General features: G+C 54.1%; 6 protein-coding genes across 6 annotated transcripts; 5 read left to right on the top strand and 1 right to left on the bottom strand.

The window, feature by feature from the left end:
* Positions 1-714: 714 nt before the first annotated feature.
* P153DRAFT_291928 (N1221-domain-containing protein) lies at positions 715-3,976 on the top strand (the record flags this gene model as incomplete). Its single annotated transcript, XM_033663800.1, has 4 exons — positions 715-2,634; positions 2,681-2,975; positions 3,029-3,158; positions 3,205-3,976. 4 exons carry the CDS (start codon positions 715-717, stop codon positions 3,974-3,976), a joined length of 3,117 nt encoding a protein of 1,038 aa, XP_033523499.1.
* A 739-nt stretch (positions 3,977-4,715) lies between these two features.
* Positions 4,716-6,835, top strand: P153DRAFT_341620 (uncharacterized protein). The gene is made up of 3 exons (XM_033665931.1): positions 4,716-4,884; positions 4,933-6,243; positions 6,329-6,835. The coding sequence occupies exons 1-3, from the start codon at positions 4,857-4,859 to the stop codon at positions 6,478-6,480; spliced, it is 1,491 nt and encodes a 496-aa protein (XP_033523498.1). The 5' UTR covers positions 4,716-4,856; the 3' UTR covers positions 6,481-6,835.
* Positions 6,836-7,180: 345 nt separating this feature from the next.
* Positions 7,181-8,864, bottom strand: P153DRAFT_292180 (uncharacterized protein; the record flags this gene model as incomplete). The annotated part of the gene is made up of 2 exons (XM_033663822.1): positions 7,181-8,666; positions 8,713-8,864. The coding sequence occupies 2 exons, from the start codon at positions 8,862-8,864 to the stop codon at positions 7,181-7,183; spliced, it is 1,638 nt and encodes a 545-aa protein (XP_033523497.1).
* A 134-nt stretch (positions 8,865-8,998) lies between these two features.
* On the top strand, positions 8,999-11,622 carry P153DRAFT_341616 (SAE2-domain-containing protein). Its single transcript, XM_033665930.1, has 3 exons — positions 8,999-9,174; positions 9,222-9,254; positions 9,302-11,622. Exons 1-3 carry the CDS (start codon positions 9,075-9,077, stop codon positions 11,560-11,562), a joined length of 2,394 nt encoding a protein of 797 aa, XP_033523496.1. The 5' UTR covers positions 8,999-9,074; the 3' UTR covers positions 11,563-11,622.
* A 517-nt stretch (positions 11,623-12,139) lies between these two features.
* P153DRAFT_291803 (cellular nucleic acid binding protein) lies at positions 12,140-13,029 on the top strand (the record flags this gene model as incomplete). Its single annotated transcript, XM_033663786.1, has 4 exons — positions 12,140-12,191; positions 12,442-12,702; positions 12,742-12,870; positions 12,920-13,029. The coding sequence occupies 4 exons, from the start codon at positions 12,140-12,142 to the stop codon at positions 13,027-13,029; spliced, it is 552 nt and encodes a 183-aa protein (XP_033523495.1).
* Positions 13,030-13,835: 806 nt separating this feature from the next.
* P153DRAFT_367380 (uncharacterized protein) lies at positions 13,836-17,153 on the top strand. The gene is made up of 5 exons (XM_033668259.1): positions 13,836-13,953; positions 14,008-14,150; positions 14,231-15,667; positions 15,721-15,990; positions 16,586-17,153. Exons 1-5 carry the CDS (start codon positions 13,889-13,891, stop codon positions 16,663-16,665), a joined length of 1,995 nt encoding a protein of 664 aa, XP_033523494.1. The 5' UTR covers positions 13,836-13,888; the 3' UTR covers positions 16,666-17,153.
* The last annotated feature ends 868 nt before the right edge of the window (positions 17,154-18,021 follow it).

Here is an 18,021-nt window from a genome sequence, read left to right as displayed (position 1 = left end):
ATCGTCGTTAGCTCGACAAAGTTTCTCTATGGGATCTGTCTGTTCTCTTCTTCCACTTTACGACATTTGTTGATTCTCATCCGGCGTTGATGAGCGGTGGCATCACTCATTTGATAGGCGTGGACCTGTTTATGCAATGTTCGCATTTTGGCGGTGGGAGGTGCGATGTAGGTGTCAGAGCCTCTTGCGTGTAGAGGTAACGGAGGCCTTCTTGTTTCTTTCGCAGCTTCAGTATATGTGTTTCGAGAAGCAAGGACGTGTTTTTTCTAGGTTCGGACGAAAGTCTGTATGAAGTTATCTTGCACACACAGCCATTGCTGGCGCTTGAATGTGAGCATGCTCCTATTTCTACGATCCTCAATTTGATGTCTTGACCGTACCATGTTAGTGTGAAGACAATAAATAAACTGTTGATCTACCGCAAACATAACGAAGCTTGACACGTCGTGGCACGCGCATCAAAGGGCAGAAGCTGTAGTCGTGTGATTGCTCGAGCTTCATTGGCCAACACTGCAACCCACGTCCAACTCGACGTGCGGCGCAACTGCCTCGATCGCGGGTTAACCACGTTCTCCACATTCCTTCACTCTGCGTCCGATACCCGGAAACAATTAGTCACGAATAGATTGTGGTATCTGCACTAGACATGGTGACTTGGGCAAGATTTCGCCGCCAACACATCGACCCTCCACCCAATACTCGGCACAAGCTGCTATGGAACACAACAACGTGCCAGACGCCTCACTCGTCCCCCCGGTAGTCGATGAGGCCGAACTTATTGGCAACTCGAGCGCCGACATTCCCGTGTTCGAGGCAGAGCCCGAAGAAGAGCTGAACCTGTCACTCCACGCCGCAGGGCAGCAGGGACTCGTCAATGGAGAAGCCAGCGGGCTCGCAAACCAAACCGAACCTCCACTGACTTTCTCGTCGCGTCCTGGTCTCCAGCGAGGAACCTCGGCTCCTCATCCCGCACCACTACACTTGCCTCCTCCAGTTCCCAGTGCCCCGCCGCCAGATGCCCCGCCAACCGACTCGCTCTCCCTGTCGCAGCTGCAGAACCTCGTCCGAGAGGCACCCAAAAGCGAGCCCACGCCATACGCCTTCACATACGATGACGCGTCATCTTTTGAGGAAGAGTTGGAGGAATGGTTTTCGTACGCCGTCGAGGAACAGGCTATGCTGCTGAAGGCGCAAGCGTCGTTTGCGCTGGAGTGGACCGCTTTCAATGGCCTGAACGAGACATCATACACGGAAGGAGGACTGGATTGGAACAGGTCAGACAGGTCCCAACACAAGAACTTCTTAGAGCATCTGCTCGAGGAGATTAAGCAGACGGACCCTGTCTCGAGGCTGAAGACGCTTGAGGCGTTAGTGTACGTTCTCCTGGGCTGCTGGCACGAAACCGCTGGACGTCCTTCTCCCAGCGTAAACGGCGAGCCAACATCAGGACGAAGCTCGAGTGCACACAACACATCCGCTGCAGCTTATGACAAGTCGGGTCAGCAGGCATCGTTGATTCGACAAAACGTCTTGTTACTGGCCGAGAGTAACGGTATTCAGACCCTTGTCGACGTACTGCGCTCGTCATGTCTGAGGGCCTGTGGTGTTGACGTTGTACCGGATGCTCCGCGCGAAGGCAAAGAAGCGGAGCGCCGCGAAGTCTGGTGTGCCATGACGGCAGTCTACGTGGTTTTGGAAGTTGCGCGTACACAAGAGAAGGCAGAGAGCGACTTCAGCCTCAGAAGCACCATCCTGTGTCTTGAAAAACCTGGCCTTCTTATGTTGCTTGTTGAATTGATATCGAAATTGCGATGGGATGAGTCCATCACCCTGCCCCTCAGCAAAGTCTCCTTGCTTCTATGGAAAACGGTTCTGGTATGCTTTGGCGGCATTGCTGAAGCTGAGAAGGCGAAAGACTCTTTCAAAGACAAGACGCTCGAGTCTGCGGATGTCAGAGGACAGCCCATCATCACTGCATCGCCTCTCGATTACCATCTTTTTCGACAGGAGATCAGCTCAAAATACCCAGCCTACAACCCTCCGCCTCCATTCTTTCCTCTCGAACCCGAAAACAACTCCATCCTCCCACCCCTGAAAAATCACCCAAATAAAGTAGCTGGCAATCATGTTTTCGGATCTGGGCTTGGGGATCTGAGTGGAAATATCAATTCGATTCTCCATCAACCTGTTCACATTGCGACTCCAGCGCCATCGCCTCCTCCCTCGCCGGCAGGTCCAGGTGGTAAGGGCGGAAAGAAGCAAAACTATCAGACGAACCAGATGTTTCCATTCCTATATCCTCCACTAGATGAGTCGAGCAACAAACTAGGGGGCAAGGGGTCCACCGATTTGCAAGACTTACTCGTTGGACGGAAGTGGGAAGGATCTGATATTCCAGCCTCGATCCTAGAAGCTGCTGATCTGTTTGCAACGCGCATGAGGGCTACGCGCGCTATGAAGCAGCTCTGGGAAGAACGCGTGGCTTTCATGAAATATGAGCGAGGCTGGATGGGGGCAGACGATGACAACGATATCGATCATTTGTCTCTGGAGCCGAAGCAAAACGTGCCCAAGAAAGACCCTCATCCAACAGGAAGTGTGCAGGAGAGGATGGAGCTTGTAGAAGAGTTCTATGTAAGTGGATTGACAAGGTCTAGGTGTTGCAAGCTAACAGTGCCAGCGTAATGCGTTGCCCAATCTACAGTCTATGATCATCGTACTGATCAAAGCCATCCTGTCACATGTTACTGCGCTTGTTACTCAGTCAAGTGGGGCCAACGGCCTGCAGAGCGGTTTCCAATACCAAGACAATCAAACCGGAACGACAAACGGAAGACCCGACATGAACGGAGTCAATGGTCACGGTCGCACTGTAGCTACGAATGAGGAGCTGGATGCTATGCGCACTCAGGAAGTCCTTGACAAATCAGTCACTGGAACACTCATTCTTATCTTGAAGTGGTTCAAGGTTTCTCGTGAGTAGTAGAGTCGACTTTTGGAACATCGACAACTGACATGATAATCATAGACATCCTGAAGTTCGAGTACATCACGCAGCTACTCGTTGATTCTAGTTATGTGCCTCTGATTCTGAAGTTATTGCAGCTGCAAGAGATTGAGAAGATTGTCAATTTCAAGAGTGAGCAAGAGGAGCTGAAGTATGTGAGCAATGCTAGATTTGATATCACCTACTGACTGGTACAGTTTCTTCAACTTTTGCCGAGCTCACTCGCGAAATGCACTGGAGGAGGAAGAGGAAGAGAAGGTAGAGACTAAGCAGGATGCCGACTCGGACTCGGACGAAGCAGTCCCACCTCCCATTCGCAAGTTACGGGAGGAAAACAGGGCCGACTCCGAAACCGATCCCTCGCGTCTACCAATAGTGTCGCAGCCTCCAGAAGTGGATGAACTGGGATTTCCCACAAACGAGCTACCCAAAGAACCCATCACAAACTTCTCCTGGAGGGCATTCTTCACCTCGATCAACTATCTGCGAATTATGCAGAAGATCTGCAAGAACAAAGCACACCGCAACCTCATGCTTGTGTCGTACAAGTCGTCCCAATTTCTTCGCAAGAGCTTGAAGGTGCCGCAACCAGAACTTCGTCTGTACACGCTCAAGCTGTTCAAGAATCAGGTTCCCTATTGTGGCAGAAAGTGGCGACAGTCCAACATGCGAGTTATCACTGCAGTATATCTGCACTGCAGACCGGAGCTCCGAGACGACTGGCTAGCCGGTAGCGACGTCGATGCTGAAGTCGACGAGAGTGTGCCACTCGAACAGGCCCTACGCTCATTGACACACTGGCACAATCTGAAGCGCTACCCCGAGAGTCTAGGCGCGAAGCCCGGCATCTTGGAGGAAGAGCACGACTTCTTCCGCAACGAGCTCGAGAAGATGGATTGGGGCGATGAGCTTGCAAACGACGCCAACTACGAGCAGGGGTGGCAGGATCTGCAGGTCGAGGGTTGGTGAGCTGTGTGTGCACATCGTCCTGGTATCTTAATCATCGCGCTCACTGTTCCCTGATATTGCGGCTGGAATTCCCCTTTAACTTGCTTGATTAGATGCGTACGACCGTAGTTCCTTTCTTGACCACCCGAAGCTCAAGGTCCATCGACGACGGAATGCTATAAGAGGAGGTCGAGTCATCAGGCCTACGATATATCAGCGCGCCGCGCCGAGGACGTGGCCTGGCGGGATAAGAGCGCAGCACTATAGAGAAACGGATATTCGCGGTTTGCTCGATCAGCTAATTATTGCGAGTGGGGAAGATGACGATAGCGATGGTGATAGTGGGAAGGTGGGTAGTTTGAGTATGGGTTGTTTTGGCTGGATGAGGACGGGTAGGAGGATGCAGGAGCGCGCGCGCAGAAGGACTATGGGGGCTGACAGTAGAGCGGAGACTATTTAGCTGGTCTTGCTGTGGTCAATCCAACCATGTCACGATGAATGGCTTGGCACATGATGTGTGTTGTCAGATGCCGCGGTGTATGATTATTCTACAATACCTAAGTGTGTCCATGGCTACATCAACACGTGCTTCGACTGGGTGTTTTCACGAATGCACCAATCACCATCTTGAGCATCCGGCTGACTTCCGAGCCAGGTGGCCAAAGAAGAAATGCGGCCCGGGTTGCCAGAGTCGGGTGTAGAATACCCCGAGATCTAACAGATCCCCGCATAAGCTTGGAGCTTGGACGACTCGCGGCCGCATACAAGGCGTCGGCGTCTGCTTTGCTGTCGCTCGTAAGCCATTTTTCTGCTTCTGCTTGTATTTTGCGGTGTTCATCGTTTGGGACATTCTGTGAATACTATATTCTTATCTTAGTTTACACATCAAGACATTGGCAAGATGGCAAAGGTGTTTGACTACGCAGAGGGTTAGTTGCGCTCCCCCGTTCGCATGTATGTATCTAATGTGTATCCAGTTGCAAAGCACAACACGCCCGAGAGCTGCTGGGTGGTCCTCTACGGCGCCGTCTACGACGTAACCGACTTCCTGTCCGAGCACCCCGGCGGCTCCAAGATCATCCTCCAGCTCGCCGGCACCGACGCCACGGAAGAATACGACCCCATCCACCCGCCAGGCATCCTCGAAGAGAACCTCAAGCCCGAAGCCAAGCTGGGCACAATGAACGCAGACTCGCTGCCGAAGGAAGAGCAGACCCCCGTGCAGGCGGGCGAAGTGCAAGACGACGGGCCCGTGGACCTCGACAGCCTGCTGAACCTGCAGGACATCGAGGATGTAGCGACGAAGAACATCAGCCACAAGGCGTGGGCGTACTACTTCTCCGCCAGCGACGACCTCTGGACAAAGCAGAACAACGGCGCCGCTTACCGCAACATCCTGCTCCGCCCCCGCGTCTTCGTCGACTGCGTCCCCTGCGACACCTCGACCGCGCTCCTCGGCCACAATGTAAACCTCCCCATCTACGTCTCCCCCGCCGCCATGGCGCGCCTCGCCCACCCCGACGGCGAATGGGGAATCGCCCAGGCCTGCGCCAAATACGGCGCCCTGCAAATCATCTCGCAAAACGCGTCCATGACGCCCGAGCAGATCGTCGCCTCCGCCGGGCCGACCCAAATCTTCGGCTGGCAACTCTACGTGCAGAACGAGCGGGCGAAAAGCGAAGCAATGCTATCCCGCATCAACGCCCTCGACGCTGTCAAATTCATCACCTTGACCCTCGACGCCCCCGTCCCGGGGAAACGCGAACACGACGAGCGCAGCAAGAACGTCGGCTCCACACTCCCCGTCCGCGCAGCAGTCCACGACACAAACCTCAGCAAAACATCTCCCGACCCCCAGCCCCCGAAGAAACAAATGGGCCTCGGCCAATCCCTCTTCTGGGGCACAGCCGCTGACCTAACATGGCGCGCCACTCTCCCCTGGCTCGCGCTGCACACGAAAAAACCACTCGTGCTGAAGGGTATTCAGACACACGAAGATGCTTATCTGGCTTCCCTGCATGCTCCGCAGGTTAAGGCGATTATCCTGTCCAACCACGGCGGGAGAGCACTCGATACCGCGCCTCCCGCGGTCCACACGCTGCTTGAGATCAGGAAGTACTGCCCTGAAGTGTTCGAGCGCGTGGAGGTCTGGGTCGACGGCGGGATTAAGCGCGGGACGGATGTGGTGAAGGCGTTGTGTCTTGGGGCGAGGGGGGTGGGGGTTGGGCGTGCGGCGCTGTTTGGGCTCGGGGCGGGGGGGAAGGAGGGCGTGGGGAGGGTGCTGGAGAGTATGTTTTCCGCTTTCTTTTACTCCCGTTTTCTTGGTGTGAAGGTGGATGTTGGTAGGGTGTCATGTGCTAACGCGAACGATAGTTCTCAAAGCCGAGACGGAGACGTGCATGCGGCTCCTGGGCGTTGAGCGCGTGGATCAGCTCGGTATGCAGTATATCAACACAAGGGCTGTCGAGCGCGATATTTATGATGGGCCGGCGCTGGAGAGGGGTCTTGTAAGGGCGAAACTGTAGGTTCTGGTATTCAAGATGGGGAGTTTGTGTGCTTTCTTGATGGCGCGGCGCAGATATGTGGACTTTTTCTGTGCTTGGGGCGGGTGGTGGTGTTGTTTTTATGGGATATGCGTAGAGGGCTGGCGTAGAGGCGCACTGGCTGATCTACTTCCATCTTTACCACCACGTCGCTTTGCTTGATCGGCCCAGAGATATACAAAGCCTGGTGCGAGTCTCAAATGCTAGAATCGCCGCGGATGTGTTTGCAGGTCCCTCGACGCCGTTGATCAATCAGGGGCACAGGCACAGGCACGTAGTTCCCCCCCACACAACTGAGTGTTATATACGAATACGAATAGATCATATCCAACGAGGTGACTCGACATTTCGTGCAATCAATCAGGCTGATGTCAGATTTCCCGTCCATGGCTGGGCTACAAAGACCATGATGCCTGCAACTACTGTAAAGCCGTACGCGGATCGAAGTCCGGCATCAGTATCTTCAGAGCGGAGAGAATACATCCCAGCGAGCGTCTTCCATAATGTTGTAGATTCAGGATTGCTCTCCTGTCTTTTGTTGGGAACCAAGAACCACAATCTCCATTCCATTCCATAATTTTCTCGACTGCATCTGTGGAGATTCAGCAAATAGGAAGCGAGGGAATTTACAGATTAAGTATTGATGCTTCAGCGTATTTATGCAAACTGTAGAAATGCAGTCCTACGTAAAATCATACACAACCAACGCCTGACTACCCCCACTCTTCTGCCGCAGCACAACGACATTCTGCTCGTCGAAGCCAACCCACCCGCGACTCACCGTCGCATCGTCGAACCCACGCTGCGCGAGCGCAAAGCGCAGCCCGGAGTCCTGCGCCGTATCTTCATCAAGCGCGTCATTCGGCTGCGCGGGCTGGACTCTGACGCTGCACGGGGCGATGCGGGAGCGTCGTTTGTTTGCAGGTCGGCCCTCGAGATCCCAGACGCGCAGCTCGTCGCCCAGTCTGCTGACCGAGACGGCTTTGCCGCGCATGCCGACGTGGGCGCCGGAGATGGAGGACGTGTGGCCCCAGAGGCGGGTGCCGGGGCTGACGGAGAGGGTGGCTGTTGTGGATTTGACGAGGTAGAGCGTGAGGGTGTTGTCGGGGTGGGCGACAAGGAGGTAGGGGTGGGAGTATGAGGTTGATGTGGGGGGTGCTGGGCTTGTTGAGGGGAAGTCGCGGGGGGTGCCGAGGAAAGGAGAGGATGGTCGTGTCGAGGGCGAGGATGCAGAGCGCTGGGATGATAGAGTGAAGGAGGTGTCGTCCGCGGCGGTGGCTAGGCGCGACTCGAGGAGTTCTCCTGTGTGGGATAGACGTAGTTCTTGGACGCCGACGGTCCAACCGGATAGGTACGTGGGGATGGAGTATGCGATAGCGGCTGTCATACTGGTGGCTGTGGTGCGCAGGGAGAGCGATACAGGTGGCCATGCGGTGTGGGAGCGTAGGGAGTAGAGAAGGCGTGGTGGATCCAGCGTGTTGGAGCCGGCAGGTGGCTCTCGAAAGGCGTATAGGGAAAGCAAGTGTTCCTCGGTCATGGTTAGGAGGTATGGTGATGAGTATGCGAGCGCTGACAGCATTCCATTTGTCGAGGGAGGGTGTGTGAACAAGACTTCAAACTTGTTGAGATCCTTCCTTAGAGCGAATATCGAAAATGAGCCGTCCTCGAATCCCAGTACGACTCTTTCACAACGCTGTTCCTCATCACATACATCTGTATCTATCGCCATGGAAACTGGCAACTGGAGGGCATCTGTTTGAGCACTTGTGAGCATGATAGACGCGAGCAGTTCGCGCTGGTTCTTAGAGTTCCATGCCCTCAGTCCAGATATCGAATCGGCAGCGAAGACGGTACTGTTCGACATCATGACCAGCAGCGGAGGATCTGGAGATCGCTCAGAGACGACGATCTCGCTGACGGCGCATTGTCCCTGAGACCAGTTGTGTCGCAACCGATACTGCTGCTTCCAGTTTGTTTGGACTCCATCCTTGACAAGATTGCCATCATCCAGCCACTGGGACAGTCTCGAAGAATAGCGTAGTCGATCGGATGCGCCAGCGTCTCTGTTTCCGGGTATTCGCGATGCTCTTGGTAGAACGAATTTCTCATAGTATGCGGCTTTCCACAGTTCGGAGTCTACCGCAAGACCAGCGATCTTTTTAGAGACTCTACACTTGTCAGCGTATGTTGTGAGCGCAAGTCGACTCGTCATACCTTTGGCAAATTAGAAGCGATGCGACCGGAATGAACGACAGGATGCGCACAAGGAGTTCGTCGCTCAGTTTCGACAGCCTGTCAACTCTCGACACCCGGCGCACCTTTGACGCGTGCTCGCCGTCATCGCCCTCTTCACGCGATCGCTTCATCGTGAATCGTTGTGTTGAAGACGCATCAGACATCGAAGTCGAGGGCGTTATCGTCGTTATCGCCGCCGTCCGTGCGTTTGTCGTTACTCGTGATCACGCGTTGCTGTTAGCGTGTTTGCCACAAGGCAGCAACAGCAACATCCAGACAACATTGAGACAGCTCCAATCACTAAAGTTTACCGTCTATCTACAATGCAGTGCAAGTGAAATATGTCCGACTTTTCACAGTGGATAGAAAACAACAAGGCGCTCTGGACACGCGTATACGATGAGGTCATCGCGCCCGATCTCGAGAAGGAGTGGAAGCAGAGTGTGTATACTGAATGTAAATGATGACCATTGCTAACGACGCGTCAGGGGAGGACAAACACACAGAAGAGCTGAAAAATAGTATGCAGTCATATACTAGCCTTCGACGTCAGCTGACAGGCAGGCAGAGGATGAAAACCAGAGAGTTCTTTACAGGTGTATCAAAGAAGAAGCGGACAAGAACGACCGGCTCATCGCTGAAAATGAAGAGCTGAAGAAGCAGCTCCAGGAACCGACTGATATAGTCGCACCGACGTCTGATCCTGAGGGCGTAGACATTGAGAATTCCACCGTGTCTGCAGAAGAGTTCCGCCGCGTCGCTGATGAGTTGAACGACTTGCAAAAGAAGTATCGTGAGGTTGCTCTGAGAGCGAAGTATCTTGAGAGGAAAAACAAAGACGTCCTGCATAAAAATAAAGAGATGAAGGCCAGTGTGCATGCCTGGAAAGACTATATCGATCGCGAGGCAGAAAAACAGAAGCTCAAGAGCGAGGCCAGAACGGAAGGTGGCCAATTGCAAAAGTTGCTATCTGCGCCCCCCGAGGATGCTCGTCCGTGTATTCCATCCAGTCCAGGATCAGTCTCGACTGTTCGGACGCCTCGCTTTCTTGCCGACATGGAACGCCCCTCTCCTGGACCAATCGCTCCACTCGCACTTCAAGGAACAACAACCACATCCGCGACAACGCCCAATCAAGCGGATGACCGAAGTTCAAACGCCTCTCTGACGCCAAAACCATTGGGTAGAAGTGGATCTGTAGAGCAACCGAACACCGATGGCGATTATCTTCCTTCTGTCCACTTCCCTCAGGCTGTGTTTACAGGCCGGGACAATGAATTGCGCCTCCAAGCACGCTCCTACGCTGGCGTTCCAGGCTCGAGCCAAACCACTGTGGATGAGAATGTTGAGCAAATCAGACTCCCCCAGGTACCGGAGACCGAGGATGACGACATGCCCGAATTTGTCTCGGGGCGATCACTTAAACGAAAACGAGGACCATCCTCAAAATTCGAGGTGTTTGCCGACCACTCTTCCGACGGCACTCCCGTAAAACCCTTCCGGGTGAAGCAGGAGGTGCTCAGCAGTCCACCCAGTAAAGCACACACATTGTCGCGCAAGGAAACCGTCGATCTAGACGAACCCGCGCCCATCATACTTCGCACACCGCGTCATCCTAGAAGAAGCCTTGAAAGTAACTCAAACACAACGGGCACACTCCGCCACCAGAGGTCAACCAGTCTGCCTGCATCGCAGGCTATAAAGCCAGAGCGCGATGATGATAGTCGTGATGCAGAAGGGCATGCTGCTGTTGTTGGAGACGAGTCTGGGTTGTCCCACCTCACGGCTGCCGAACAACGAGCACTCAGCGAGCCATCAGGCCCGTTCCCAGGTGAGATTCTCGCACCCATCGATTCGAATATACCAGGAAATACGCCCGAACAATCATCCGCCAAGCGACTGAGGCGAGCAGAGACTCGACATCAAGAGAAGCACCGAATGCTTACCGAGTCTGGCGAAACGCCGCCTCCAATGGACGACAATGAAAAACAACTGGGACCACGCCTCGCTCGAATACAGTTCAACCGAAGACTACAAGCCGCCAAAGAAGCGAATTCGCCCGCCAAAAACATCCTCCAAACGCCCAAGGCAGGACCAGTCAAGATCAAAGTTGAGCAAACACTCACTCCTCCATCCAGCGCCTCTCGCTCCACAACTACTCTCTCAGGAGATCGTACTACGCCATCCAATCCGCGTCCAAACCCACGAGATATTTCCACTCCCATCGATCGTCCAATCTGGACACTGAAAGCCTCGGAGACGGGTTCGGGATCTCGGACCGGACGCGCCTCGCCCCCAGAAAAGACCAGTCCGCTTCGCAGAAAAAAAGTCACTGAACTCAAAGTTCACGATTTCAAGCCCAATCCGGCTTACAACCAAGGCTACAGCTACGCTTTCAGCGAGACCGTTCGTAAACGCGGCGATCGTATGTGTCTCCCCGGTTGCACAAACCCGTCATGCTGTGGGTCTACATTCCGAGCTTTGGCCGCTGCACAAGCCCGCCTCCCACCCTCACAGGAAGAAGCGCTGCTTGAGGAGTACCTTGGCGACGCGTACAATACCATGAACATGACGCAGATGGCGTCAGATGAGCGCGCTGAACTAATCTTGCAAGCACGAACGAAGAAGATGGCGAAGGACACTGGGAAGCATAGGGAGGCGTACGAGAGAAGGCGCACTCCGCCAGGGTTCTGGAGAGTTGACTTTCCGACGACGCAGGAGCAACAAGAAGACAGGGAACGTGCGAAGGAGCAGGAGAAGGGGGTTGTGCAGGAGCGGTGGTTAGAGGCGCAGAGGAAGGGCGGAAAATGGATTTTTAGAGACGAGTAATGTCCGCCTGATCAATATATCCTTCCAACACCTTCTGCATTGCGGTTGTTTGCCTGCCGGCGAGGCGCATGTAAAGTCGGGCCTGCTACCCCACCTGTCAAGCGAGCTTGGAATGACGTCACATATGAACCAGAGTCAGAATCTATGCTCAGAGGTGAGAGATATCAAGTGGATTCTCCACAGCTCTTAATAGTATCTTGCATAGGCTCACCAGAGAGGCAATGACCTCACCAACAAACATTGGTTGCGGCTTCGACTGCCGTTCCAGAAGAATGCAACGGCGGTGCTAGCGCGTGTGCAGTTAGTCTGAGCGCACACTCCACCCGCTGCGGGCAGATATTTTCTCTTGAGGTTGCCTTTGCCCCTCGCCCTTCTCTCTCCAACCCAACAACTCCAGTTCAATTGACAGAAGATCTCCTTGACACTTGGATATTCTCAGCTCCTGCAACACTTTCCCACCCTCAACTCAAACCGTAAGCGCAGTCCTCGCGTGGCTTTTGTGACGCTTTGTGGTTCACATTTTTGTGGCGCAACTTTGCTGACTTGCGAGAAGTTCTTATTTCAAACTCCACGAACAATGGATTACCAGGCTCCTGCTGCTGGCGCCGGTGGCCGCGGTTGCTACAACTGTAGGTCTTTTTCTGTTTTTGCCTTGCCTCTGGATAAACTCGACTACGACAAAGACGAGAGCACCACGACTACGCCAGGCAGTTGCTCAGTCGCTCTGTGTTTGCGAGCATGCTCGCAACCACTCACCTGCTTCAACTTTCCCAAACTCTTTTTTCGGTCGTTCGCGAACGCCACTTCTCTATGCGACTATCCTTATGCTAGTCTTCTGCTTCATTCGCAACCCTTGCGCCCCAACTTACAATTTTCTAGGCGGAGACTCGTCTCACCGCGCTGCTGAGTGCCCCACCAAGGGTACCCCTACCTGCTACAACTGCGGCGAGAAGGGTCACGTCAGCCGCGAGTGCTCTTCCCCCCAGGCCGAGAAGACCTGCTACCGCTGCGGTGGCACCGGCCACATCAGCCGTGAGTGCACCAAGGATGGAGGTGCCGGTATGGGCGGCGGTGCTGGTGGCCAGGAGTGCTACAAGTGCGGCCAGCGGGGTCACATTGCCCGCAACTGCTCCCAAGGTGGTGGTTACGGTGGTGCCGCCGGTGGCGCCAGCTACGGAGGTGGCCGTGGAGGCTTCGGTGGCGGTGACCGTGGCGGTTACGGAGGCGTTCGCCAGACCACTTGCTACTCATGCGGTGGTTTCGGTCACATGAGCCGTGACTGCACCCAGGGCCAGAAGTGCTACAACTGTAAGTCGATACCACAAGTGTGATCATGACGAGTCTAATCCTTTCATAGGCGGTGAGGTCGGTCATCTCTCCCGCGACTGCCCCCAGGAGTCCACCTCGGAGCGCGTCTGCTACCGCTGCAAGCAGCCCGGCCACGTCCAGAGCGCTTGCCCCAACTAGACTCATAATCTCTGGGTCCCGTCGATTTCCCTGATCTGGTCTGAGTTTCAATGCAACGGATCGCCTCCGTCCAACGGTTGCGAGACGGCATTTTCGATTGTTTAGAGATTGCACCCATGGTTCACGAGTCATCGACACGATAACGATTTCTTTTCTTTGTACATGTTCTCATTCTGCGGCTGGCTGCCGTTTTTCGACGCTTACACGAAAAGCTTACGATCGCCTTACATGATTGGACCTGGTCTCGACACGAGCATGTGTTAACGGAAAAGTCTTGAATCAGGAAGATTTTGCATCTGGTGGGAGATACTGTGGGTGGGTATGAGAACGGATTCTTTGAAGCGGACAATGAATGGGAGTAGGGCTTCTTTGTGGGACCAAAATGGTTTGCACGTGGACTACGACTGGACGATGAGGCACCTTATGTTTGGCGGATGTTCTATTAGGCTTCTGGCTGCGGTTGGATAGCTGATGAACTGGATGGAAGTCGAATACTTAGGAAAATCTGAAAAGCATGCCGCATGGGCTGAGCCTTACAATATCTGGTGCTCTGGTTTCGTTTATCTGTGATGTGCTGGTGACTTTGATGTGTTGTTGTGTGAGCATCGAAGGACTCTTGACTGGACATTGATGTTTTGGAACGATGATAGATTGATGAACGTGGCGAGCATTCGGGGTGCGTTATCGTGTGCAGTTGATGGTGTTGATGTTGTGGAGTCGTGCTGCCGTGCCAAGAGCTTTAGTTCGTTTACGAAAGAGCATCCCACCCCAAACAAAGCAATGACCCCCTCGAACTCTCCACCACACTACCACCGACGCGTCAACTAAAGCTCCCCACGCGCTCAGCCTTATCTTGAACATGGCGCCCCAAAGGAAACGCGAAAATCGGGAGAACAACTTCTACAATGTTGGTGTGCAGGGCAGGTAAGCAAAACGCGCTCTACCCTTATCGCGCGCGTTGGCTGACAATGTGCGCAGAAAGACTGGCATCACACTCGAAGAGCGGGAGCGCGACGAATATGGCCTGGAAGCCATTTCGGGCATGTTCTCCTCGCCGGAGAAGTCACCGCCTAAGCGCGTAGAGATTGCGACCGGCTCAGAGTCGATGGATATACAAGAGAGTACGTGTTTTTGAACCTCTGAGAACTTATTCGCAATGCGCATGCCTGGTGACAATGCGCTAACCTGTTCCCAACTGCAGGCTCCATTCCCGACCTTACGACATCCAAGCAGATACTGCGCAACAACCGTACACTCCTTCCTCCCCCACGGGCGCGTTCGCCCATGAAGACCACCCTTGGGTCTTCGCCGCGCCGGCAATCTTCCATGGCCCCGAGAGCCAGCTCCGTTGGCCTGTCCAGCCCAGTGCGCGCTACGTCGCATTCAGCAGTCGCCAGGCGTTTGGATTTCGAGCAGGACGAATCGAGCTTGCAGGAGACGCCAGCATTGAGTGGCTCGGGCCAGCGCCGTAACAGACCTTCGGATATCTACGCCATAGAGCAATCGCCCACACACTCCCTGCCAGAAGAGAGCCTGCTTCAGGAGGAGATCGCTGCAAACGAGGCCGCCGCCGACACTGACGATGCTACCGTAGAGAGCTTCTTTGCGCAAATCGGAGACGAGACAATCACCGGAACAGAGGCGGAGGTGGAGGTTTCTCCAGAGATTGAAGAAGAGGTGGAAGTTGTGCCAACACCTGTCAAACAACCAGCTAAGAGGGGAAGGAAGCGGAAGAGCGATGCCTTGGAGCCCGCGACAGTAGAGGAACCACAGTCAGCAAAGTCGCGCAAACGAGGAGCCAACCCCGCACAGGTTACAGAACCTCAAAAGAAGAGCAAGAAGACTGCACCTGCGCCAGCTGAGAAACCCCGTCGCTCCAAGCGCACATCTGACATAACGGAGCTTGAGCAAAGCAATCTGGACGATTCCACCATCGCTGTCGAAGATGCGTCCGAGCAGGTTGAGGAGCCGCCTGTCGCGCCAAAACGCCGAGGACGACCTCCGAAGGCCAAGCCTGCAGCAGTGGTGGAGAAGGAGAAGAAAAAGGAGATTGTTGCGCCAGCAAAGGTCAACAAGAACGCCTCTTCGAGTGAAAAGGAGAATCCGGTATTCAAGAAGCCTGCAAAGCCTACAGCGAAACCCAAAAGCAAGCCAGATGCGCAAACCACTGAGAAAGCACCACAAGCAGCTGGTATTGAACCGGGCAAAGCTGTGGATGCGTATGGCAATCCTCTCAGCAAGGCAGATATCGACCGAATGTCCACTGCCTCCACTGGTTCGCGATACGGTCGGGGACGCCACCTCTCAGTCTACCGTGAAATGGATCCGGAGGCAGTTGCGAGAGTCGGACGAACAGGCAGACATCGCGTCAACCCTATCGATTTCTGGAAAAACGACCGAATCACGTACAACACCGACGGTAGCATGGCATCTATTGTGAAAGCGCCAGATGCGGAACCCGGGCACAAGACCTACAAGAGCACTACCAAGAAGGGCAAAAAGCGCATGCTCACAGCAGTTGAAGAGGAAGAGATTGAGCTCGATGCATGGGAGGCTGGTGAGGGCATTTTGACCGGCAACTACAAAGGCTTTGACCGTACTACGAACTTTGCTTCGAAGGAGGTTATGACAGATAGAGGTATGTTGCAGTATATAAAGACTCTCGAGACAATAATCCTGACCATCACTCAGCAATCGCCTGGGCTCCGAAGGGCATTGACCCAGTCGAGGCAGGAGACGGCACGTTCAAATACGCCAAGATCGGTCAATGCAAATTCGAGGGATCCAAAGCAGATTTCCTGAGTTGGGGCGTTCTCGAAATCCCAGTCGGCCAGATGAAGCGCTCAAAGAACTCACGGAAGATGCACATGGTTTTCAACGTGCAATCCGGCACAGTAGAAGCCAAGGTCGACGAGAACGAGTTCACCGTTCACAAGAGTGGTGTATGGCAAGTTCCTCGAGGTAAGCCCAATTCCTTCTTTTCTCTCCTCTTGTCGTTCGTCTTGTTCTTCTCCACATACGCACATGCCATATCTTTTTGGTATACTTTGTTAGTATGCGACGCAGCGACAGTGTTGCCCGCCTTTCACGTTTGCCCCGCCTCTGTACGACAGTAGTCTCATTATGCTTATCTCCTGGCTCACTACCAGACGGGATACTGCATGTGTAGACTGCGTCTTCGTGTTGCGCGATCACGTCCGCAACGTCGTACCGCTGAAAGGGGGGCAGGGGTCCCGCGAAGCGAGCCTTTTTGCTGTTTCCACGACGTGCAGATGGTGGCGTTTGTTGGCTGCATGTTGTGCATGCCGTGCCACACTCGACGCTCGCATCGGCCCCTTAGTCTGTCGTTTCTTTGTCGTTCGCATCTTTGCTTTTGACGCCGCCGGTCACACGCCTCGGAGTTTCGTCAACGACATCGTTGTCGACGTCGATGTCCACTTTGAACATGTTTCGCATTTCCTTTCTTCTCTGCGCTTTTTCCGTTTCATACCCACGCGCTCTTTGCTTTCTTACCCTGCTTTTTCCCTGAGGAACGCCTACTGAACTATCGCCACAGGAAATATCTACAGCATCAAGAACATCGGCAGTGGGACCGCTCGTGTCTTCTTCGCACAGGCTTGCGAGGACCCGGAATGAACCCGTCGATGTGTCTTTCTTCGGGTCCCGGTCGCTATTTTTACTCCCGCCTGCCCATCCATCCCTGAACCAAGCGCATGTTTGGTTCGGTTCCTTCCTTCTTTTTTTCCCGGCGTGCAAGCCAGGTGGCGCTTACTTGACGACAATGACCACAACGTTGCAGAGCATTGTTTCCCCTCCCCACCGCTCGGCGTACTTTGCCTGGCGTCTAGATGGGTTCGGTTGCCTCGCACTCGTATGCGGGGCACGGCTGTGGTTCGAGACTCGCGGCCCCCCCCTCGTCTAGGGTGGGTATTTGGCGTTGGTCGGCTCTTGTCTGCGGAGAAGCTCGTTCGTTTGCTCAGCCGTGTTTGTTTCTGTAGTTCTTTGTCGGGCGTGGCTATGCAAGTAAGCGAGCGAGCGTCGTGTGTGGTGGTGGTGGGTGTTCGGATAAGGGTGTTTTTTGTTTCGGGGCGGGATGGATTACTACGTACGATACTATACGATACGATATTGTACCTTGCTGTGGTATGCGATGTGTGAGTGAGTGCGTGTCTTGCTTGTCTTCTTGCTTTCTCCTCCCTTTCGAGGGATGTGTAGTACCAACTCCACACACCATCCCATCAACCCCTCCACAGTTTTCACACACGAACACATGCCCCCAGTCCCCGCGAGCCCAACACCCGTTCACCGCCAACCTACCAACGGGATCCCGTACTCCGCGCCGTTTCACTGCGGCTGCGTTGCCGGTTGCATTCCCGTGTCACAACAGGCAGTCGGGCAGTCGCACAGAGCTGTCTATCTATCTAGCAGATGTTGTGCGACGATGCGGTGCGTGTATCACCGTGACACTGTGACGTTGTCCACGTTTTCTGACAGGTATGTTTGTTCGTGCGTACGCATGTAAGTGTGTGGGTGTTTTGGTTCTGGGGGGTGGGCGGTGGACGGGGCGGGGTGGTACGATGTGGTATGGTATATGACGGAAAGGAGAAGAGGGATGTGTGACGCTGGGAGAAGGGTGGGAAGTTTATTGTAGTGCAGTGCAGTGCAGTGAATGGTGTACGGGGGAGTAGGTAGATGCAGCTCTGCGCGCGAGAATGCATGGTATATTTTGGTATAATTTGATTTGACTTGACGCTTCAGAATCACATTACTGCATATCACAACATAACACAATACTACACTTACCTACCTATCTCTCCCCAGTGAAAAATCTAGAGATTCGAGTGCGATCAGAACATCACAGAACAGCATTCGCCAAACGTGTAGACACGTACACGCATACCTACCCATACGCTTCCTCACTCGCTAAGCCACCGTTTCACACCCCCCGCCCAACCTACCTACTTACCTCGTGCACCCACACCCCCATCGCCA

The sequence above is a fragment of the Dothidotthia symphoricarpi genome (genome assembly GCF_010015815.1).
Source record: "Dothidotthia symphoricarpi CBS 119687 unplaced genomic scaffold P153scaffold_11, whole genome shotgun sequence".
Lineage (NCBI taxonomy): Eukaryota > Fungi > Ascomycota > Dothideomycetes > Pleosporales > Dothidotthiaceae > Dothidotthia > Dothidotthia symphoricarpi.
This window is presented reverse-complemented; position numbering and strand designations above follow the sequence as displayed.